This window comes from Vipera berus, assembly GCF_964194415.1.
Source record: "Vipera berus genome assembly, chromosome: Z".
In the NCBI taxonomy this organism is placed as follows: Eukaryota; Metazoa; Chordata; class Lepidosauria; order Squamata; family Viperidae; genus Vipera; species Vipera berus.
Window position 1 is genome coordinate 43,382,654 of NC_138205.1, and position 17,534 is coordinate 43,400,187.

At 37.4% G+C, this 17,534-nt stretch overlaps 1 protein-coding gene across 2 annotated transcripts in view; it reads left to right on the top strand.

Annotated features, from left to right (window-relative positions):
- Positions 1 to 17,534, top strand: part of CDK12 (cyclin dependent kinase 12) — a 46,394-nt gene that overhangs the window by 27,609 nt on the left and 1,251 nt on the right. The window contains exons 11-15 of one of the 2 annotated variants that reach the window (XM_081346445.1): positions 582 to 713; positions 3,115 to 3,329; positions 6,102 to 6,560; positions 8,028 to 10,984; positions 11,596 to 11,681. In XM_081346445.1, the coding sequence (XP_081202571.1) occupies positions 582 to 713; positions 3,115 to 3,329; positions 6,102 to 6,560; positions 8,028 to 8,692 (1,471 nt within the window). In that variant the 3' untranslated portion in view covers positions 8,693 to 10,984; positions 11,596 to 11,681. Of the gene's footprint in view, positions 1 to 581; positions 714 to 3,114; positions 3,330 to 6,101; positions 6,561 to 8,003; positions 11,002 to 11,595; positions 11,682 to 17,534 lie in introns of those variants that run through there. The other variant, XM_081346444.1, reaches the window with a different exon arrangement.

Sequence of the window (17,534 nt, forward strand, 5' to 3'; positions counted from 1 at the left end):
GGCAAACACTTTACAGTTGATAATGATAAACACATGGGTTTGAAGCACAAATTACCAAAATCATGCACTCGCAAGTATCAAATTGCAGTATAGGTAATTCTTGATTTACAACATTCAAAGTTACAATGGCACTGAAAAAATGACTTATGACCATTTTTCACACTTACAACCATTGCAGCATCTCCATGCTCATGTGATCAAAATTCAGATGCTTGACAACATATTTATGATATTTGCAATGTTCTGAGGTCATGTGATCCCTTTTGCAACCTTCTGAAATAATGGGGAAGCCAGATTTACTTAACTTTGTTACTAACTTAACAACTGCAGTGATTCACATAACAACTGTAGCGAGAAAGATTGCAAAATGGGGCAAAACCTATTAACCACCATTTAAATTTTTAATCTTAAATTAATTTAAATATTTTAATGTTGATTTTATATGTTTATATATAGATTACATTGTAGACTACCCAGGTCCATTCCCTAAGAAAGATGAGTGGTTGAGAAATAAATAAATAGCAGTGCTGATTATTGTGGCAACTCTGGGCTCCCCTCCCCATATTCTTTTTATCTTCTAGCATTCCTTCTGCTGCCCTTGACTTGCTAGACCATATGCTAACACTGGACCCCAATAAACGATGTACAGCAGAGCAAGCCTTGCAGAGTGATTTCCTAAAAGATGTTGATATCAGCAAGATGGATCCTCCAGAGTAAGTATCCTACTATAGAAAAAAAGAAAACTTCCCTTGGTTTATAAGCTAGTTCAAATTTGGAGGATGGCTTAGAACAGAGGTGTTAAACTGCTGGCCTGCAGGCTGGTTGCATCATATGGAGGCTGCTTCCACTCCACCTCCAGCAATGCAAAAAAAGTCGCGATATGTCTGACGTGTCATGTGACATGGCAAGTTTGACACCCGTGGCTAAGAATTACCTACCTTGTATTTCATTCTTGATGTCTGCTTTTTCTTGTACATATAAAGATGCTGCTGGCTATCTCCTTTATTCCTGTGATATGTGTGTGCACAGCCACCTCCCACCCTTTTTTGGTCAAGGTCCTTATGAAGTCTCTGGAGCTATAGGTAGATGAGGCAAGGAGATAATGGTTTAATCAAAGAAAAAAATAGACATGCCTAGATTCAAGCCACATTTTTCTGTAATTCCAAATTTTATTTATTGAAATGGCCTTTGAGATACAGTCATGGCCAAAATTGTTGGCACCCCAGAAATTTTTCCAGAAAATCAAGTATTTCTCACAGAAAAGTATTGCAGGAACACATGTTTTGCTATACACAGGTTTATTCCCTTTGTGTGTATTGGAACACAACAAAAAAGGGAGGGGAAAAAGCAAATTGGACATAATATCAAACAAAACTCCAAAAATGGGCTGGACAAAATTATTGGCAACCTTTCAAAATTGTGGATAAACAAGATTGCTTCAAGCATGTGGTGCTCCTTTAAACTCACCTGAGGCAAGTAACAGGTCTGGGCAATATAAAAATCACACCTGAAAGCAGATAAAAAGGAGAGAAGTTCACTTAGTCTTTGCATTGTGTGTCTGTGTGTGCCACGCTAAGATGGACAACAGAAAGAGGAGAAGAGAACTGTCTGAGGACTTGAGAAGCAAAATTGTGGACAAATATCAACAATCTCAAGGTTACAAGTCCATCTCCAGAGATCTAGATTTGCCTTTGTTCACAGTGCACAACATTATCAAGAAGTTTGCAACCCATGGCACTGTAGCTAATCTCCCTGGTCGTGGATGGAAGAGAAAAATTGATGAAAGGTTGCAACGCAGGATAGTCCGGATGGTGGATAAGCAGCCCCAAACAAGTTCCAAAGGAATGCAAGCTGTCCTGCAGGCTCAGGGAGCATTAGTGTCAGCGCAAACTATCCGTCGACATTTAAATGAAATGAAACGCTATGGCAGGAGACCCAGGAGGACCCCACTGCTGACACAGAGACATAAAAAAGCAAGATTACAGTTTGCCAAAAATGTACTTGAGTAAACCAAAATCCTTCTGGGAAAACGTCTTGTGGACAGATGAGACCAAGATAGAGCTTTTTGGTAAAGCACATCATTCTACTGTTTACCAAAAACGAAATGAGGCCTACAAAGAAAAGAACACAGTACCTACAGTGAAATATGGTGGAGGTTCAATGATGTTTTGAGGTTGTTTTGCTGCCTCTGGCACTGGGTGCCTTGAATGTGTGCAAGGCATCATGAAATCTGAGGATTACCAAAGGATTTTGGGTTGCACTGAAGAGCCCAGTGTCAGAAAGCTGGGTTTGCGTCCGAGATCTTGGGTCTTCCAGCAGGACAATGACCCCAAACATACGTCAAAAAGCACCCAGAAATGGATGGCAAGAAAGTGCTGGAGAGTTCTGAAGTGGCCAGCAATGAGTCCAGATCTGAATCCCATTGAACACCTGTGGAGAGATCTTAAAATTGCTGTTGGGAAAAGGCGCCCTTCCAATAAGAGAGACCTGGAGCAGTTTGGAAAGGAAGAGTGGTCCAAAATTCTGGGTGAGAGGTGTAAGAAGGTTATTGATGGTTATAGGAAGTGACTGATTTCAGTTATTTTTTCCAAAGGCTGTGCAACCAAATATTAAGGGTGCCAATAATTTTGTCCAGCCCATTTTTGGAGTTTTGTTTGACATGTCCAATTTGCTTTTTTTCCTCCCTTTTTTTGTTGTGTTCCAATACATACAAAGGGAATAAACCTGTGTATAGCAAAACATGTGTTCCTGCAATACTTTTCTGTGAGAAATACTTGATTTTCTGGAAAAATTTCTGGGGTGCCAACAATTTCGGCCATGACTGTATATATATGCCCTAAACTTTAAAAAAAGTAGTGCAATTCTTCTGGCTTCTATATATCTTTAAAGCGTTTTCTGAAGTTTAAGACAAAGTTTATTCCTCCTCTCATTCACTCACCCCAAATGATCTCCCTTTTGACTTCTGTAAGAGTTGCTAACACATGAGAAAGAAGAGGGGTTTTGTGTTGGATTATTGGGGTAAACATCACCTAAGATGAGAGAAATACCAATAATCTAATATTAGAATTTTTATCTTGATTGTTTGTTTCTAATGTTTTTGTATTATCTTTCTAGCCTCCCTCGTTGGCAGGATTGTCATGAACTCTGGAGTAAGAAACGCCGGCGGCAACGGCAAAGTGGGATTGTGGTGGAGGAGCCCCCTTTGGCAAAGGTTTCCCGGAAGGACACAGCCTCTGTAATAAGCACTGAAGCTATCAAGAATCATAGCAGCCCAATACCCCCCCAGCCTGCTCAGATCAAAACACAACCTGGTGCTGGAGACTCATTTGGTTAGTTCAAAACCTAGGAAAATCCTTCAAGTTTTAATTAATTGGCAGGATTTTTTGCACACTTAAATAGTTGGGAATTCAAAATTATAAGTAATAATTTTGAAAAGGGTTATGCATCATAGCATGGGAAAAAGGTAATCCTATTGCAAATGTTAAATGTATCACATCTTCAATTAATTTCTTCTGAAATAGCTCTCAAGGAAATCAAATTATAAGAAACCTAGCATAAAAACTGGTATAATAGTCTTTTATTATTGTAGTTACTGATATATACTATTACAACGTTAAATTAAAACAGGAGGTTATGATTAAAGTATTGAATTTGGGTTGGAGGAAAATTGAATTGATTGATTTCAGTTTAGCAGTCTTTGATGGAAATAACTACCATTTTACATGTGGATAAATTTCCATTCACATGTGTGTGTGTGTGTGTATATATATATATATATATATATATATATATATATATATATATATATATATATATATATATATATATATATATATATATATATATATATATATATATATATATATATATATATATATATATATATATATATATAAAATTTACACACACACTATATATATATATAGTGTGTGTGTAAATTTTTTGGCTTGCTAACAAAGAATAAAGGGAGACCTTTATTTCCCTTCCCTTTATAAAGGGTATGACTGACTGATGAGAACATAAGAAGTTCAAAATGATCATTTCAGCCTCCCTAAAATTCTTTATTAGCTATTTGAAAATATATATATATATATATATGTGTGTGTGTGTGTGTGTGTGTGTGTGTGTGTGTAAATTACTAACAAAGAATTAAAGGGAAACTGAGATGCATTTCTGACTCCTTAGTCGTCCTCAGCCAGCTATACCCAGCCAGCTATATATATGTATCATGTATTAACTTCAATCAGTAGAATGTGTTTTTCAGACAAGGTTTACTTGTGCCAGTTCAGGACCTGGGTCTCCTTTAATATGTTTTTACTAAACATTTCTAATAACTGTCTTTTGGGGGTGTGGTGGCTCAGTGGTTAAAGACGCTGAGCTTGTCAACTGGAAAGCTGATAGCCCAAGTTCAAGACAAGAGTGCTGTGCCTTGGGGTGAGTTCCCTTACTTGCCCCAGTTCCTGTCCACCTACCAGTTTTGAAAGCATGCAAACGCAAGTAGATAAATAGGTACCACTTCGATGGGAAGGTAACAGTGTTCCCTGCGCCTTGGTGTATAGTCACACTGGCCACATGACCACAGAAATGTCTTTGGACAATGCTGGCACCCTCAGCCAAGAAACGAGATGAGCACTGCCCTCTAGAATCAGACACGGCTGGATAGGGGAAACCTTTACTTTTTACCTTTACCTCATTACACATTTCAGATAAATATATAAACAAAGAAGGAAAAAAACCAAAAGGGATAAAGTAAGCAAGGGATTTACAAATGTCATAGAGATGATAATTTTCCAGAATATAATTGTGAATAATTGAATACACTATTATCAGTTTAAAAATTTGAACATCACTCTTAAACTCTAAGCAAAACATGCATATCTAGAAACATAATCAATGCAATATAAATCCTAAAATGAAATTTGTGAATCACAGTAAACTGAGTCCATATTATTAGAAGTCTACTCCTGTGAAATTACAATATAGACTTTGCAGTCCCTACTGATCATTGACTATATTTTATTAATAAAATTATGCAGAGAGGTTTTTAAATTTTGCATGTGATAAAATCTATGTATTGAATTATAATTGAAGAATGGTCTCCAGCTTGAGTGAAATTCTTTGTCAGATTTACTTTTGAGATACACAATTATTTTAGTCATTGAGGCACACTCCTACAATTTATAACCGTTCAAGGACTGTTGAAGTATCCAGTTCTAGTGTCTCCTTCTGTTCTTTACTCAGTGTTTCACTGATTTCCAAAATTTATTTACTACATCTCACTCAAGAACCTGGTTGCAAACCACACCAAAAATAGTCCTGGAGACTGTTATAAATATATCGTATAAATCGCTAAAATGCTGATTTTTGCTCTCACTTTAGAAGATCTTCCCAAAAGTCTGATGCATTAATAGTTTCTGAAGAGTTTCAGTAAAATTAATAGGTTCATTTTTCTCTCTTTCCTGACATCTATCATCCACCACACTAAATTGAGCAGAGTAAAGCTGAAAACAGATGGGGCAAATGGACCAAGGGAGCTGAGGCTGCAATTCCAGCAGGCAGTAGTGCAAATTAGCAGGTGTATAAAACTAGCCAGACACAACAAGACTGAAACTTGTGCATTCCAGTTCTACAGCCTAAATTGATTCTCCAGATTAGTGAATTACCACTTTTCCTGAACTTCAGTTTTTATAATCTCCAGTAACATGAAGGCTTGAGTTCCAGATGACCAGAAAATACCAGACTGAGAGATGTTTCCATAGATTCAGCTCCAAAAGCATGCATACAATCGTATCCTGGTATGTCGTGTGAGAAGCTGGGCTTATATGATAGTTCTCCCTCAAGCATTCTGAATGAGTCTCCCACCAGTATTTTGAATTACTCTGGCTGACATTTCTGTTTGCCCCTGTGTACCCACCCAATGTCCTTGGATTGCTATGTCATTTCTGTCCTTACATTAAATAATTTTGAAGGACAGGGGGAGAATAACACTAAATGTGTGTAAGCAAGAGGTAGAGTTACGTATAGACAATTTCCTACTCTATTTTTCCTAAGGTCTTTTTGCTTCTTTTTCTGTTTCCCAATGCCTTGCCTCATGTTTGCAGCAGGTCTTGGTGACATCACACAGCAGCTGAATCAGAGTGAGCTAGCTGTCTTACTGAACTTGTTGCAGAGCCAGACAGACCTAAGTGTTCCACAGATGGCCCAGCTACTCAACATTCATTCAAACCCTGAGATGCAGCAACAGCTAGAGGCCCTTAACCAGTCTATCAATGCACTCAATGAAGTCACCACCACTCAGCAACTGCAGGATTCCCAGAAAGTGCCTGAAGAGGAAAGATCTGTTGAGGAACCACCCCCACCAACCCGTCCCTCTGAGGAACAATCCGCTCCTGAAGCAGCAGGCACTCAGGGAGACATGCAAAGCATTCTGGCAGTTTTGCTGAGCCAACTAATTAAAACCCAAGAGCCTGCAACAAATACAGAGCAGAATAGCAGTGAGAAGAACAGCGATCTACGGGGGCCACGGAAAACCCCCACTTTGCCTCAGGAGGAAACTGCAGGTAAATAATTGTGACACCCCCTTGCTCCTAGGACTTAAGGGGAAAAAATTATATGGGTCTTTCATGTGGTAAATAAAAAACACTTTGAATATTCTTTAACCAAGCCTGGTAGTCGTCTCTGAGTGTGTGTGGAATCTGGCGACAGTTTTGGGTTCCTGAAAATACTCGTCATAAGACCTTGAGCATATTGTGTACTCTTGGCCCCAGCTCCTCTCATGAAAAAATTTTCAGGATGTAAGGCTGGGAAGTCTTAGAATGTACCTTGTTAAATTGGGAAGTGATTGCTCAGATATCCTCTCATGTCATTTTTTTTATGGAAGCTAGCATAGTACTGAGAAGGCTAAGTCATAGTCCTCCTCATTACTGCTCTAGCTTTGTGCTTAGAAACCCTACATTTAATCTTTAGAATGTTAGAAGACTAAAACCTATAGTTAATGTTTAATTAAATTTTTAAGCCCTTTATGAAGATGAACTTAAAATAGTTGCTGATCTGTGCTAAGGAAAGGAGTTCAAAAGAAGTCTGTTCTACATATAAGAGGACACAGATTCTCCCACTGAGGCCTGCCCCATCATCTCACCCTTCTTATGAAACAAACTACCACAGTCTAAACTGAAGTAGAAATGCCAGATCCTTATTCTGAACTAGGCTAATATTGGTGGAGAGGGTCCATTCTTATCAGCTGCACTGGTTTGGGATATCTAAGGTAACTATGGGGAGAATCCCTACATTTTGTCAAAATGGAAATGAGCAGCATATTGCTTGGTCTCTTGTACAATTGGATCATTATATGTTTCTTTTGGGTGTTCCATATGGGTTTGATTATGGGAAGAGCTATTGTATATTCTATATGGAATTTTTTTGTTTATATGATATTCTTCATAGTGAAAATAATCTTTTCATTTGTTTAAAGGAGTATATTTAGCTATTTTATTTTCAGACATAGTATTTGAAAATACGTGGGCCATGACTGCTGAAATTTAAGAAGATGAAGGAGGGATTCAACACCATTTTTTGAGGGGGGGGCAGCTTCAGTACCCTGCCTAGATCTTTGTAACTGACTATGACAATCAGATGTATAATAAACAGTAAAAAACAGAAATGATTATCTTGTACATGGGTCCCAGAATTTAGATAACTTTCATGCAGAAATTTGTTTTGCTTTGGTTTATCTCTTTAAAAAAAAGTTTTAAAGCATACACAGCTATTTCATACCTATTACTATTACCCTGACTGACAGTGGCTCTCAAAGATCTCAGAACGAGATTTTTTGAGTCCTGCAGTATGGAATCCTTTTTATGTCTGATAATCTGGAAGTTATTTTATTGAAAGAATGTTCTCTTCCTCTAAATTTGCTCACTTCCTTTATATCTATTTCTGAAATGTTTAATGTTTGTTCACATGTACTTATGAGATGGTGTTTAAAAGAAGTAACCATTCCACAGCCTGTCCTCACATTCTCCCACCAGAGAAGAGACCCCCTGAACCTCCTGGACCACCACCGCTGCCACCACCCAATCTGGCTGAAGAGAACAACTCTAATGCAGCTCAGGAGTTGAACCCGGCTATGACAGCCGCTCTCCTCCAACTTTTATCCCAGCAAGAGGCAGGGCCGCTGAGCCACCCAAAGCAGGAACCCCAAGTTGGGAAGCCCTCCTCGGAATACACCAAGTCACAAACTTCATCCAGGACTTACTGCACCGATGGGCCCGAGGGCTGCAACTTTGATGTTGATGAAAGAAATTCCATCCAGACTTTAACAGAGACATCATCCCCAACTGCGGGGAAAAGTAGGACCTTCCTGGGTTCCACAAGTCACATCAGGGAGTCCAGCAGTTACCAGAGCACAGGATCAGTTCAGTTCCCTGGGGACCAGGACCTCCGTTTCACCCAAGTCCCCTTAGCGATACATTCTGCTGTTGGGCAGTCCTTCATCAAAACTGAGGGGAGTAACAATACACTGGTACACTCAGAGGCCAAAGTTCATAACTACAATGAGGTGGGAGTAACAAATTCGAGTGACACAGGAACAAGCCACACGTGGGGAAACCCAGTCCAGTCCACTGCATACGGGAAAGCTTTTCGTGGGCAGGATAGAGCGCCTCCAAGAGGAGGAAGAGGGGTACCTTATTAAAATGACTGAAGAGGTGGCATGAGGGGGGCAATGTTTACTTTCTTATTCTCTTGACCTTAGAGCAACTAGTTTGATGGGCAAACCAATGACCACCTACTATAAAAATGGTTAATACTTTTCCCCCCTTTTGCTCACCAGGCTGCTCTTTTCCCTCAGGGCTTTAGAGTGAAAATTCTTTAGCCTTTGTGACATCATTCCATCCCCCAGAATCTACTGATTTGGGTTTGATGTGATGAGTTTTGCTACATTGACATGGGGGGAGGAGGGAAGAGGAAAAAGAAGAAAAGATTTCTAAAGCAAAAGAATAAATTGGAAACATGAATTGAATGTGCTTGTATGACTTGAGCTATTATTTTTGACAGCCCACTGAAGATCTGGATGAGATGAATCAGTGTCTTGGTCTATCTTTGTTGCAGAATGAAGTCTTAGAATGAGCTGTACTATTTCAGAGAGCAGGTGGAGAAATCCATATGTGGAGTAAGGGACAGAAATTTTCCCTCTTGCAGGTAGAAAATTCAGCATATTATTGAAAGAGATCCTAGCTCAGCACCCCTTTGGCTGTATTAATTTTCTTTCTAAAGCCAAGACTGCACCTTTCTGGGAAGAAGAATATTTGAAAAGTGCGGTTGAGCACCATTAATCACTCAGCCAGCTCATTCTACGGCTCATGTTGATCTAATCTCAGTATTGCAAAGTCCATAAATGTTTTGTTTTTTTCCCTTGCCTTCTTGAATTTCAAGATTTGTCAGATGGTGCCTACATGCCTTTTATACTGAATTAGAAAAAAAAATAGTTTGTTATGTAAGTCTTGGGATATTTTTTCCTCTTCTTAGTTATTGTTTCTTTATGTGAAAAGGCAGGATGCTACATTCTTCCGAGGGTAAGCTGTTCCCTGGTTTACTGTGAAAAGCCCTGTGCTGTTATTACTCACTTCCAAATCTTAGCTGAATTAAGTTTCTGTAGTGAGTCCACTGAGTTGTGGATGGAATTATTTTTTTTTAAATTTTCTCTTAAGAATGGCAAGTGTCTTTTTGTTGAAGTTCATACAGCCTGAGTAAATGGCTAAAATAAAATAAAAACCAAAAACTTTGTAATTCTTAAATTCTTGGGGTGGAGGGTATTTAATACTAAAATGAAGGAAACCTGAATAGGTTTTATTTTTTTCTCAGTCTTTAAAAGATAAGTGTTGCTATCTCTTGTATAATAAAACACTGTTTTCAGTGTTTGAGAAGACTTTTTGGAACATTCCTCAATAAAATGAGGGTACTTACTTATTTTTCATTATTCTATTTTTATTTTTTGCTTTAGTAGTTTCATTCATACTGATTAATTTTCTATCTAAATTTTTTTTATCCCTCTCTCCCATCTAGATCTTTGTGAAAAAATGCACTCGAGACTGTATAATGCTCCAAGATTTCAAAATGCAGAATTATGGAGAGACATAATTTCTTAGAAACATAGCTCCACTTCCTCCCACTTCCAATTCTTTTAAATGAGAGTTTTGAAAGAGAGAAGCATCCTAGAAATTGAAAGGCGCAGGGAATTTAGATCGTTGCCATAGATCATTCATAAATAAAACTGCTTTCCTATTATAGAGAAGAAAAGCTGCAATGTTCGAGGAAGCACACTGCTGCTGACCTAAACTGCTGCTGACCACACCTAAAACATGATGAGGGAGTGATATAATTAGAAATTGATAATAAAGGGATGAGGGGGAATCATTTATTAATGTGCCACCTTATATTAGAAAAATACTGTGTTCTTTGTTTTGCAAAGTAGAAAGTTTTGCAAAATACCAAGTGTAAATTTTGTGTGTACTTTTCAATTGAATCTTCAGTTCATAATTAATGTGCAAAAAAGTATTATATGTGCAGAATATGGTAAATAAAAGGGAGGGTTCTCTCTCTCTCTCTCTCTCTCCCTCCTTTATTATGCATTTTTCTTGGATGTTTTTTTTATGTTAGCAAGCTTAAGCTGTCCTGGTATCCCAATTATGCCTTTGCTGTTCTCCATCCTTCCATATTCTTTCTACCCTTTCTTTTCTCTAAAGACAGAATTATCATTTAGCCATATGGCCATTCATTTTCTCTTATATTCACCTGAAAGAATTTGAGCATCACATATTCAATCACCTGCTTCAACTTTTTTTCCCTATTGTTGGACATGAAAGGCCAGATTAGGGACAGAACGTCATGGAGAAAATCTATGTGGTGATTTAGAATTGATATCAATTTGAAGGCATGTAATCAAACTACAAACCAGAATTATGCAGCATTTTGGATTCCAAAGGAAGTAGGTGCTTCAGAAAAATTAACTTTTTCCCCCCTGAGATTTTGCAGTTGCCCTCTAGAACTAGATCCTGGAAAAAATGTATTGGTTTAAGGACTGCTGCCATATTTGCACACTTATGCATCTCAAAGCACTTTTTAAAAATCTTTGAATTAAAACCATTGCATGACTATCGTAGATAGGTAACTCGAGGTAAAGAATTTGCTGTTTCAAATTGATTCAGAGGATATTTTTCCTTCTCTTTTAGAAGAGAGTCTTTTCAACTCCCTCTTTTTTCATCCTTTGTCCTATGCAGAACAGGCTTACCAATACCTATTTTGCTACATTTAATGAAATAAGGAATTGCTTTGAATTTTAATACAGTTAAGGATACACTGGGAGGGAAATCTTCACTCTAGTTCTGGAATTCTCCACAACTATCTTACCAGTTTTTATATACATGTTTGCTTTGGGTTTTTTTTAAAAAAAATACATGGTTGCCTTGTTCAGTTTTAAAATCTTTCATCATTCAACCATATTAAGATGTCTGAATTAGTGCTATTCAACAGAAATGTAAATTGAGTTCACCTAGGACCAATTACTTTATTCTGCATCCCACCTTCTCCTTTCTGTAGGATGCCATCCTGACCTTGATTGCCATGGTTTCTTTTAAGGAATGCTCTCTGTGTTCTTAAGGAATCATAATATCCAACTAACTCAGGTAAAAATGCAGGCACTTTTTTTTGAAGTGCTAAGAGGTTGAAGAAGATATAAATATCAATAAGGCCAACTTTGGGGGGAAAAGCGGGGTGTGTGTGTCAGTATTAGAGATTTGATTAGCATAAATCCCTTATTTAGAATTTCAGATGCTTCCTGTTACAGGTAGTCCTTGACTTATGACCACAATAGAGCCAAAATGTTTGTTGCTAAGTGAAACAGATAAGTGAATTTTGCCTCATTTTATGACCTTTCTTGCCACAGTTGTTAATCATTGCAGTTGTTAAGTTAGTAATATGGTTGTTAAGTGAATCTGGCTTCCCCATTGACTGCTTGTCAGAAGGTCACAAAAAATGATCACATGATCCCAGAACATTGCAACCGTCATAAATACACGCCAATTGTCTAGTGTCTGAATTTTGATCACATGACCATGAGAATAGTTGTAATTTTGAAAAATGGTCACTTTTTCCAGTGCTGTTGTAACTTTGAATGGTCATTAAATGAACTGTTATAATTTCAGGACTACCTGTACTTGCTTGCAAGTAATTACTTGCATATATGAAGGAGCCATCATACTAAGTACCTTAGTTCTTTGGATGTAATACTTTTAAAAATAGTTGGAAAGCTGACATACAGTCATGGCCGAAATTGTTGGCACCCCAGAAATTTTTCCAGAAAATCAGGTATTTCTCACAGAAAAGTATTGCAGCAACACATGTTTTGCTATACACAGGTTTATTCCCTTTGTGTGTATTGGAACACAACAAAAGGAGGAAAAAAAGCAAATTGGACATAATGTCAAACAATACTCCAAAAATGGGCTGGACAAAATTATTGGCAACCTTTCAAAATTGTGGATAAACAAGATTGCTTCAAGCATGTGGTGCTCCTTTAAACTCACCTGAGGCAAGTAACAGGTCTGGGCAATATAAAAATCACACCTGAAAGCAGATAAAAAGGAGAGAAGTTCACTTAGTCTTTGCATTGTGTGTGTGTGTGCCACACGAAGCATGGACAACAGAAAGAGGAGAAGAGAACTGTGAGGATTTTGAGAACCAAAATTGTGGACAAATATCAACAATCTCAAGGTTACAAGTCCATCTCCAGAGATCTAGATTTGCTTTTGTCCACAGTGCGCAACATTATCAAGAGGTTTGCAACCCATGGCACTGTAGCTAATCTCCCTGGTCGTGGACGGAAGAGAAAAATTGATGAAAGGTTGCAACGCAGGATAGTCTGGATGGTGGATAAGCAGCCTCAAACAAGTTCCAAAGGAATGCAAGCTGTCCTGCAGGCTCAGGGAGCATCAGTGTCAGCGCGAACTATCCGTCGACATTTAAATGAAATGAAACGCTATGGCAGGAGACCCAGGAGGACCCCACTGCTGACACAGAGACATAAAAAAGCAAGATTACAGTTTGCCAAAAATGTACTTGAGTAAACCAAAATCCTTCTGGGAAAACGTCTTGTGGACAGATGAGACCAAGATAGAGCTTTTTGGTAAAGCACATCATTCTACTGTTTGCCAAAAACGAAATGAGGCCTACAAAGAAAAGAACACAGTACCTACAGTGAAATATGGTGGAGGTTCAATGATGTTTTGAGGTTGTTTTGTTGCCTCTGGCACTGGGTGCCTTGAATGTGTGCAAGGCATCATGAAATCTGAGGATTACCAAAGGATTTTGGGTTGCACTGAAGAGCCCAGTGTCAGAAAGCTAGGTTTGCGTCCGAGATCTTGGGTCTTCCAGCAGGACAATGACCCCAAACATAGGTCAAAAAGTACCCAGAAATGGATGGCAAGAAAGTGCTGGAGAGTTCTGAAGTGGCCAGCAATGAGTCCAGATCTGAATCCCATTGAACACCTGTGGAGAGATCTTAAAATTGCTGTTGGGAAAAGGCGCCCTTCCAATAAGAGAGACCTGGAGCAGTTTGGAAAGGAAGAGTGGTCCAAAATTCTGGGTGAGAGGTGTAAGAAGCTTATTGATGGTTATAGGAAGCGACTGATTTCAGTTATTTTTTCCAAAGGGTGTGCAACCAAATATTGAGTTAAGGGTGCCAATAATTTTGTCCAGCCCATTTTTGGAGTTTTGTTTGACATGTCCAATTTGCTTTTTTTCCTCCCTTTTTTGTTGTGTTCCAATACACACAAAGGGAATAAACCTATGTATAGCAAAACATGTGTTCCTGCAATACTTTTCTGTGAGAAATACTTGATTTTCTGGAAAAATTTCTGGAGTGCCAACAATTTCGGCCATGACTGTATATGTACCTTTTGACAAAATAATATGACAGTACCTCTAGTAAAATAGTAATTATTGTTTCTCAAAGCTGGGATTTTCTTGTCTATTACAACTTCAGAACTACAGTACTCCTGTAACAGAACATTAGTTTTCTTGTCAAATACATTAGCAATAGCACTTTCAGGGATCATCACAAAACTTATTACAACACTTCTAGAAAACACTTTTTACCCACCCACCCACCCACCCAAAAAATAAAATAAAAAAAAATCTAGCGATTCATGCTGATATTAGTCCGGTAGGTTTAAGACCATATCTATTTTTTGGGTGTTGGAAAAATGCATTGAAAATCAGTTGCTGTCTGCAACTTCCAGTGTACAAAGATGAGAGTACTTCTATCTGTAATCTGGCAAATTCATTCCAAGTTCAGATCAGTAACATTAGGGCAGGTCTTTCCTGAAGGTTGGTTTGTTCATTGATTTTTCCTATGCAATATGTAGATATGGTATAGGGAAGCAAATGCAAGACACACGTGGACAATATCAAGTGTGAATAACGTTTGAGATCTTAAAAATATATTGTGCTCATCTGAGAAAGGGTTGCTCAAAGATGTAAAATGAGAGAAAAACAAAAACGAAATATCAGTGCTAACTGGTACTGGTCTGTGCCTCTGTCCTGTGAGTTGTTCATTATTCTATTTGTAAATATTTACGATCCATCATTTACCTGTGACTCCTATTATTGCAGTGCAAGAAATACATATAAAAAGCTATAACTTCGTGAGTAAAGAATGCAAAGTGAGAAATTGCAAGCTACATCGAGCCTTTGATCCTATTTAAATAGTCCAGTGGGGGTTGATTAATTTTGCCTGTACAGTTTCAATATTATAAAGCATCTCTGCAACTCATGCACGAGAGCTGTTTGTGTGCTGCATATTCATAAAAATTAATTTCTGCACCAAAAAAGATACCGTAAATCCAGATTAATCTAAACCATATGGTTGAAACAGTGTTGGTGTATTTTACTTTTCATCAATTTCAATCGTATGGTTTCTACTTTGCTAGTAAGAGAAGAGCAAAGGGCAGGGCATTCGTTTCTCTTACTAATTAGTGAAAATGTTCAAAAACTTGCCTCTTTTGAAATGTCAAGCTATGGCCATCTCATATATTTAAACTCATTATTTTAAAAATCATTAAATGAAGTAAGGAATTTCTTTGAATTTTAGTACAATTAAGGATATATTAGAAGGGAATTGAGAAAATATTCACTCTGGTTCTGGAATTCTCAACAACTATCTTACCAGTTTTTATATACATGGTTGCCTTGTTCATTTTTAACATTTTCCATCATTGAACCATATTAAGATGTTTGAATTAGTGCTATTCAAATGAGATGTAAATTAAGTTTACCCAGGACCATTACTTTATTCCACACCCCATCTTCTCCTTTTTGTAGGATGATGTCCTGGTCTTGATTACCATGGTTTATTTTAAGGAGTGGTCTCTGTGTTCTTAAGAAATCATAATATCAAATTAACTTGGGTGAAAATACAGGAAGTTTTTTTTAAAAAATTACTAAGTGTTAAGAGGTTGAAGAAGATATAAATATCCTGTCGTCCAACCTAAATATATGGCCATTTCATATTTAAAGTCTTAATTTTAAAAATCATCAAAACAGGAGAAGGATGCAGGGGGGTGGGCAGACTTATATAGAGCAGTTTTGTGTGTATACGCTTTAAAATATCTTGCCTATACAAATGCAGGATGCTTTTATTTGCTTAGAATTCATAAATTCCATCAGTTTGGGCAGTTTCCAATTTATAGAGGTAGTACTCAGCTTATGATCAAAATGGAGGCCAAGTTTCTTTAGCTAAGCAAGACAGTTGAGTGAATTTTGTCCCATTATATGACCTTTCTTGCCACAACTGTTAAGTGAATCACTGCAACTGTTATTAAATGAATCTGCTTTCCCATTGACTTTGTTAGAAGATCACAAAAAATGATCACATATGCCTGGGACATTGCAACTGTCATAAATACATGCAAATTGCTAACCATCTGAATTTTGATCACATGGCCACAGGAATATTGCTGTTGAAAGTGAAAAATGGACAAAAGTCACTTTTTCAGTGCTATTGTAACTTCAAGTTGTCATTAAATGAATGGTTGTAACTTGAGGACTATCTGTACAGCACAATCATGTATGTATTTGTGCAGAAACTACATTGAGTTTAATAGAATTCCAGCCTTTGATCCTCAGGTTTGTGAATACTTTCTTGCAATTAGCATGTCTCCACTGAAATATGGAGAATACAGAATATTCACAAAATTGAAATGCAGGTTAATTAAGCTAGCTATTTGAATATGGGGTATTTTTTTGTGGTTGCATATATTCAAATAGCTGGATTAGGAATCTGCTTTTTTTAATTAGGAAAAACAGTTTCAAGAAGCCTCAAATCTACATGATTTTAATTCCAGGGAAAGCTTTTCCTATACCCTTTCACATCTTACCGCTCTACAGTGATATTCAGTTGTTGGTAGTACAGCATCCTGCTGTTGCTGCTTCAGTATTGGGTCATTGTGCCCATTAGTATATATTTCATAAACAAATTTAATTCAAATTAATTCAAAGCTATATGCTGTATGTTTGGTATGATGTATGTTTCTGAATGGGATTCCTTTAAACAATATTTCATTTTTAAAGCTCAGATTTCCATGATATGCACCACATGCTCATGTGCACACGCTTTTATTTGTATGGATATCTCTATGTAGATGTACAAACACAGATGTAAATAATAGAATGTCATTTCTCCTTTGGTATTTTATGTAGAATTATTTTTTATAGGAAATTGGCAATATAAGGCATCATGTATTTCTAATAGAAGAGAATATATATAGCTCAGGGTTGAACTGTGGAGTCCTTTGGTTGTTTGCTTGCAAACATTTCATTACCCAACTAGGTAACATCAGTGCACATCCTCAAAGCATTGGTGATACTACTTATCAGGCAATGAAACATCTGCAAGCAAACAAGCTCAAAGAGCATCAAGGTTTCCATAGTAATGAAGTCAACAGTTCAACCTTCCATGGGCTTAGCTGACATCAACGAATTATTGTCATTTATAGATTTGAACTGCAAAGCTAATAGCTGTAATGAAACTATAGAGCACACTAACAATATGAGCCGTCAGATAACAAAAGATTAACCAGTGTTCCTCTTTTTAAGTACAAATTACAACATTAATTACACATAGATCTCCTGTTTCGTAGAACATCTATCCAACTCCCTCTAAGAAGATTGCTTTCATGTTTCTTGTCTTTCCTGCAAAGATGTTTGTGACTGTTTCTTCTCACAGAACTAGAATACTTCATTTCTCCATGATATAAACATGGGTGAAAGTAGGAGCTATTGGCTGGTAGTGATAAAGAGAGTGCTATGCGTATTTGTGTTTGTACTATGAGGTCATTTTTTCTTGCACTGTGTTATAGTGACAGAATACACATAAATTCAATTTTCAAACAAATGTAGAAGGAAAAATTCACATTTCCATATAGAACAGGCCCCAATTTTAAACAACAAACCGTCTCAGCTCCACAATCTATTATATGTAG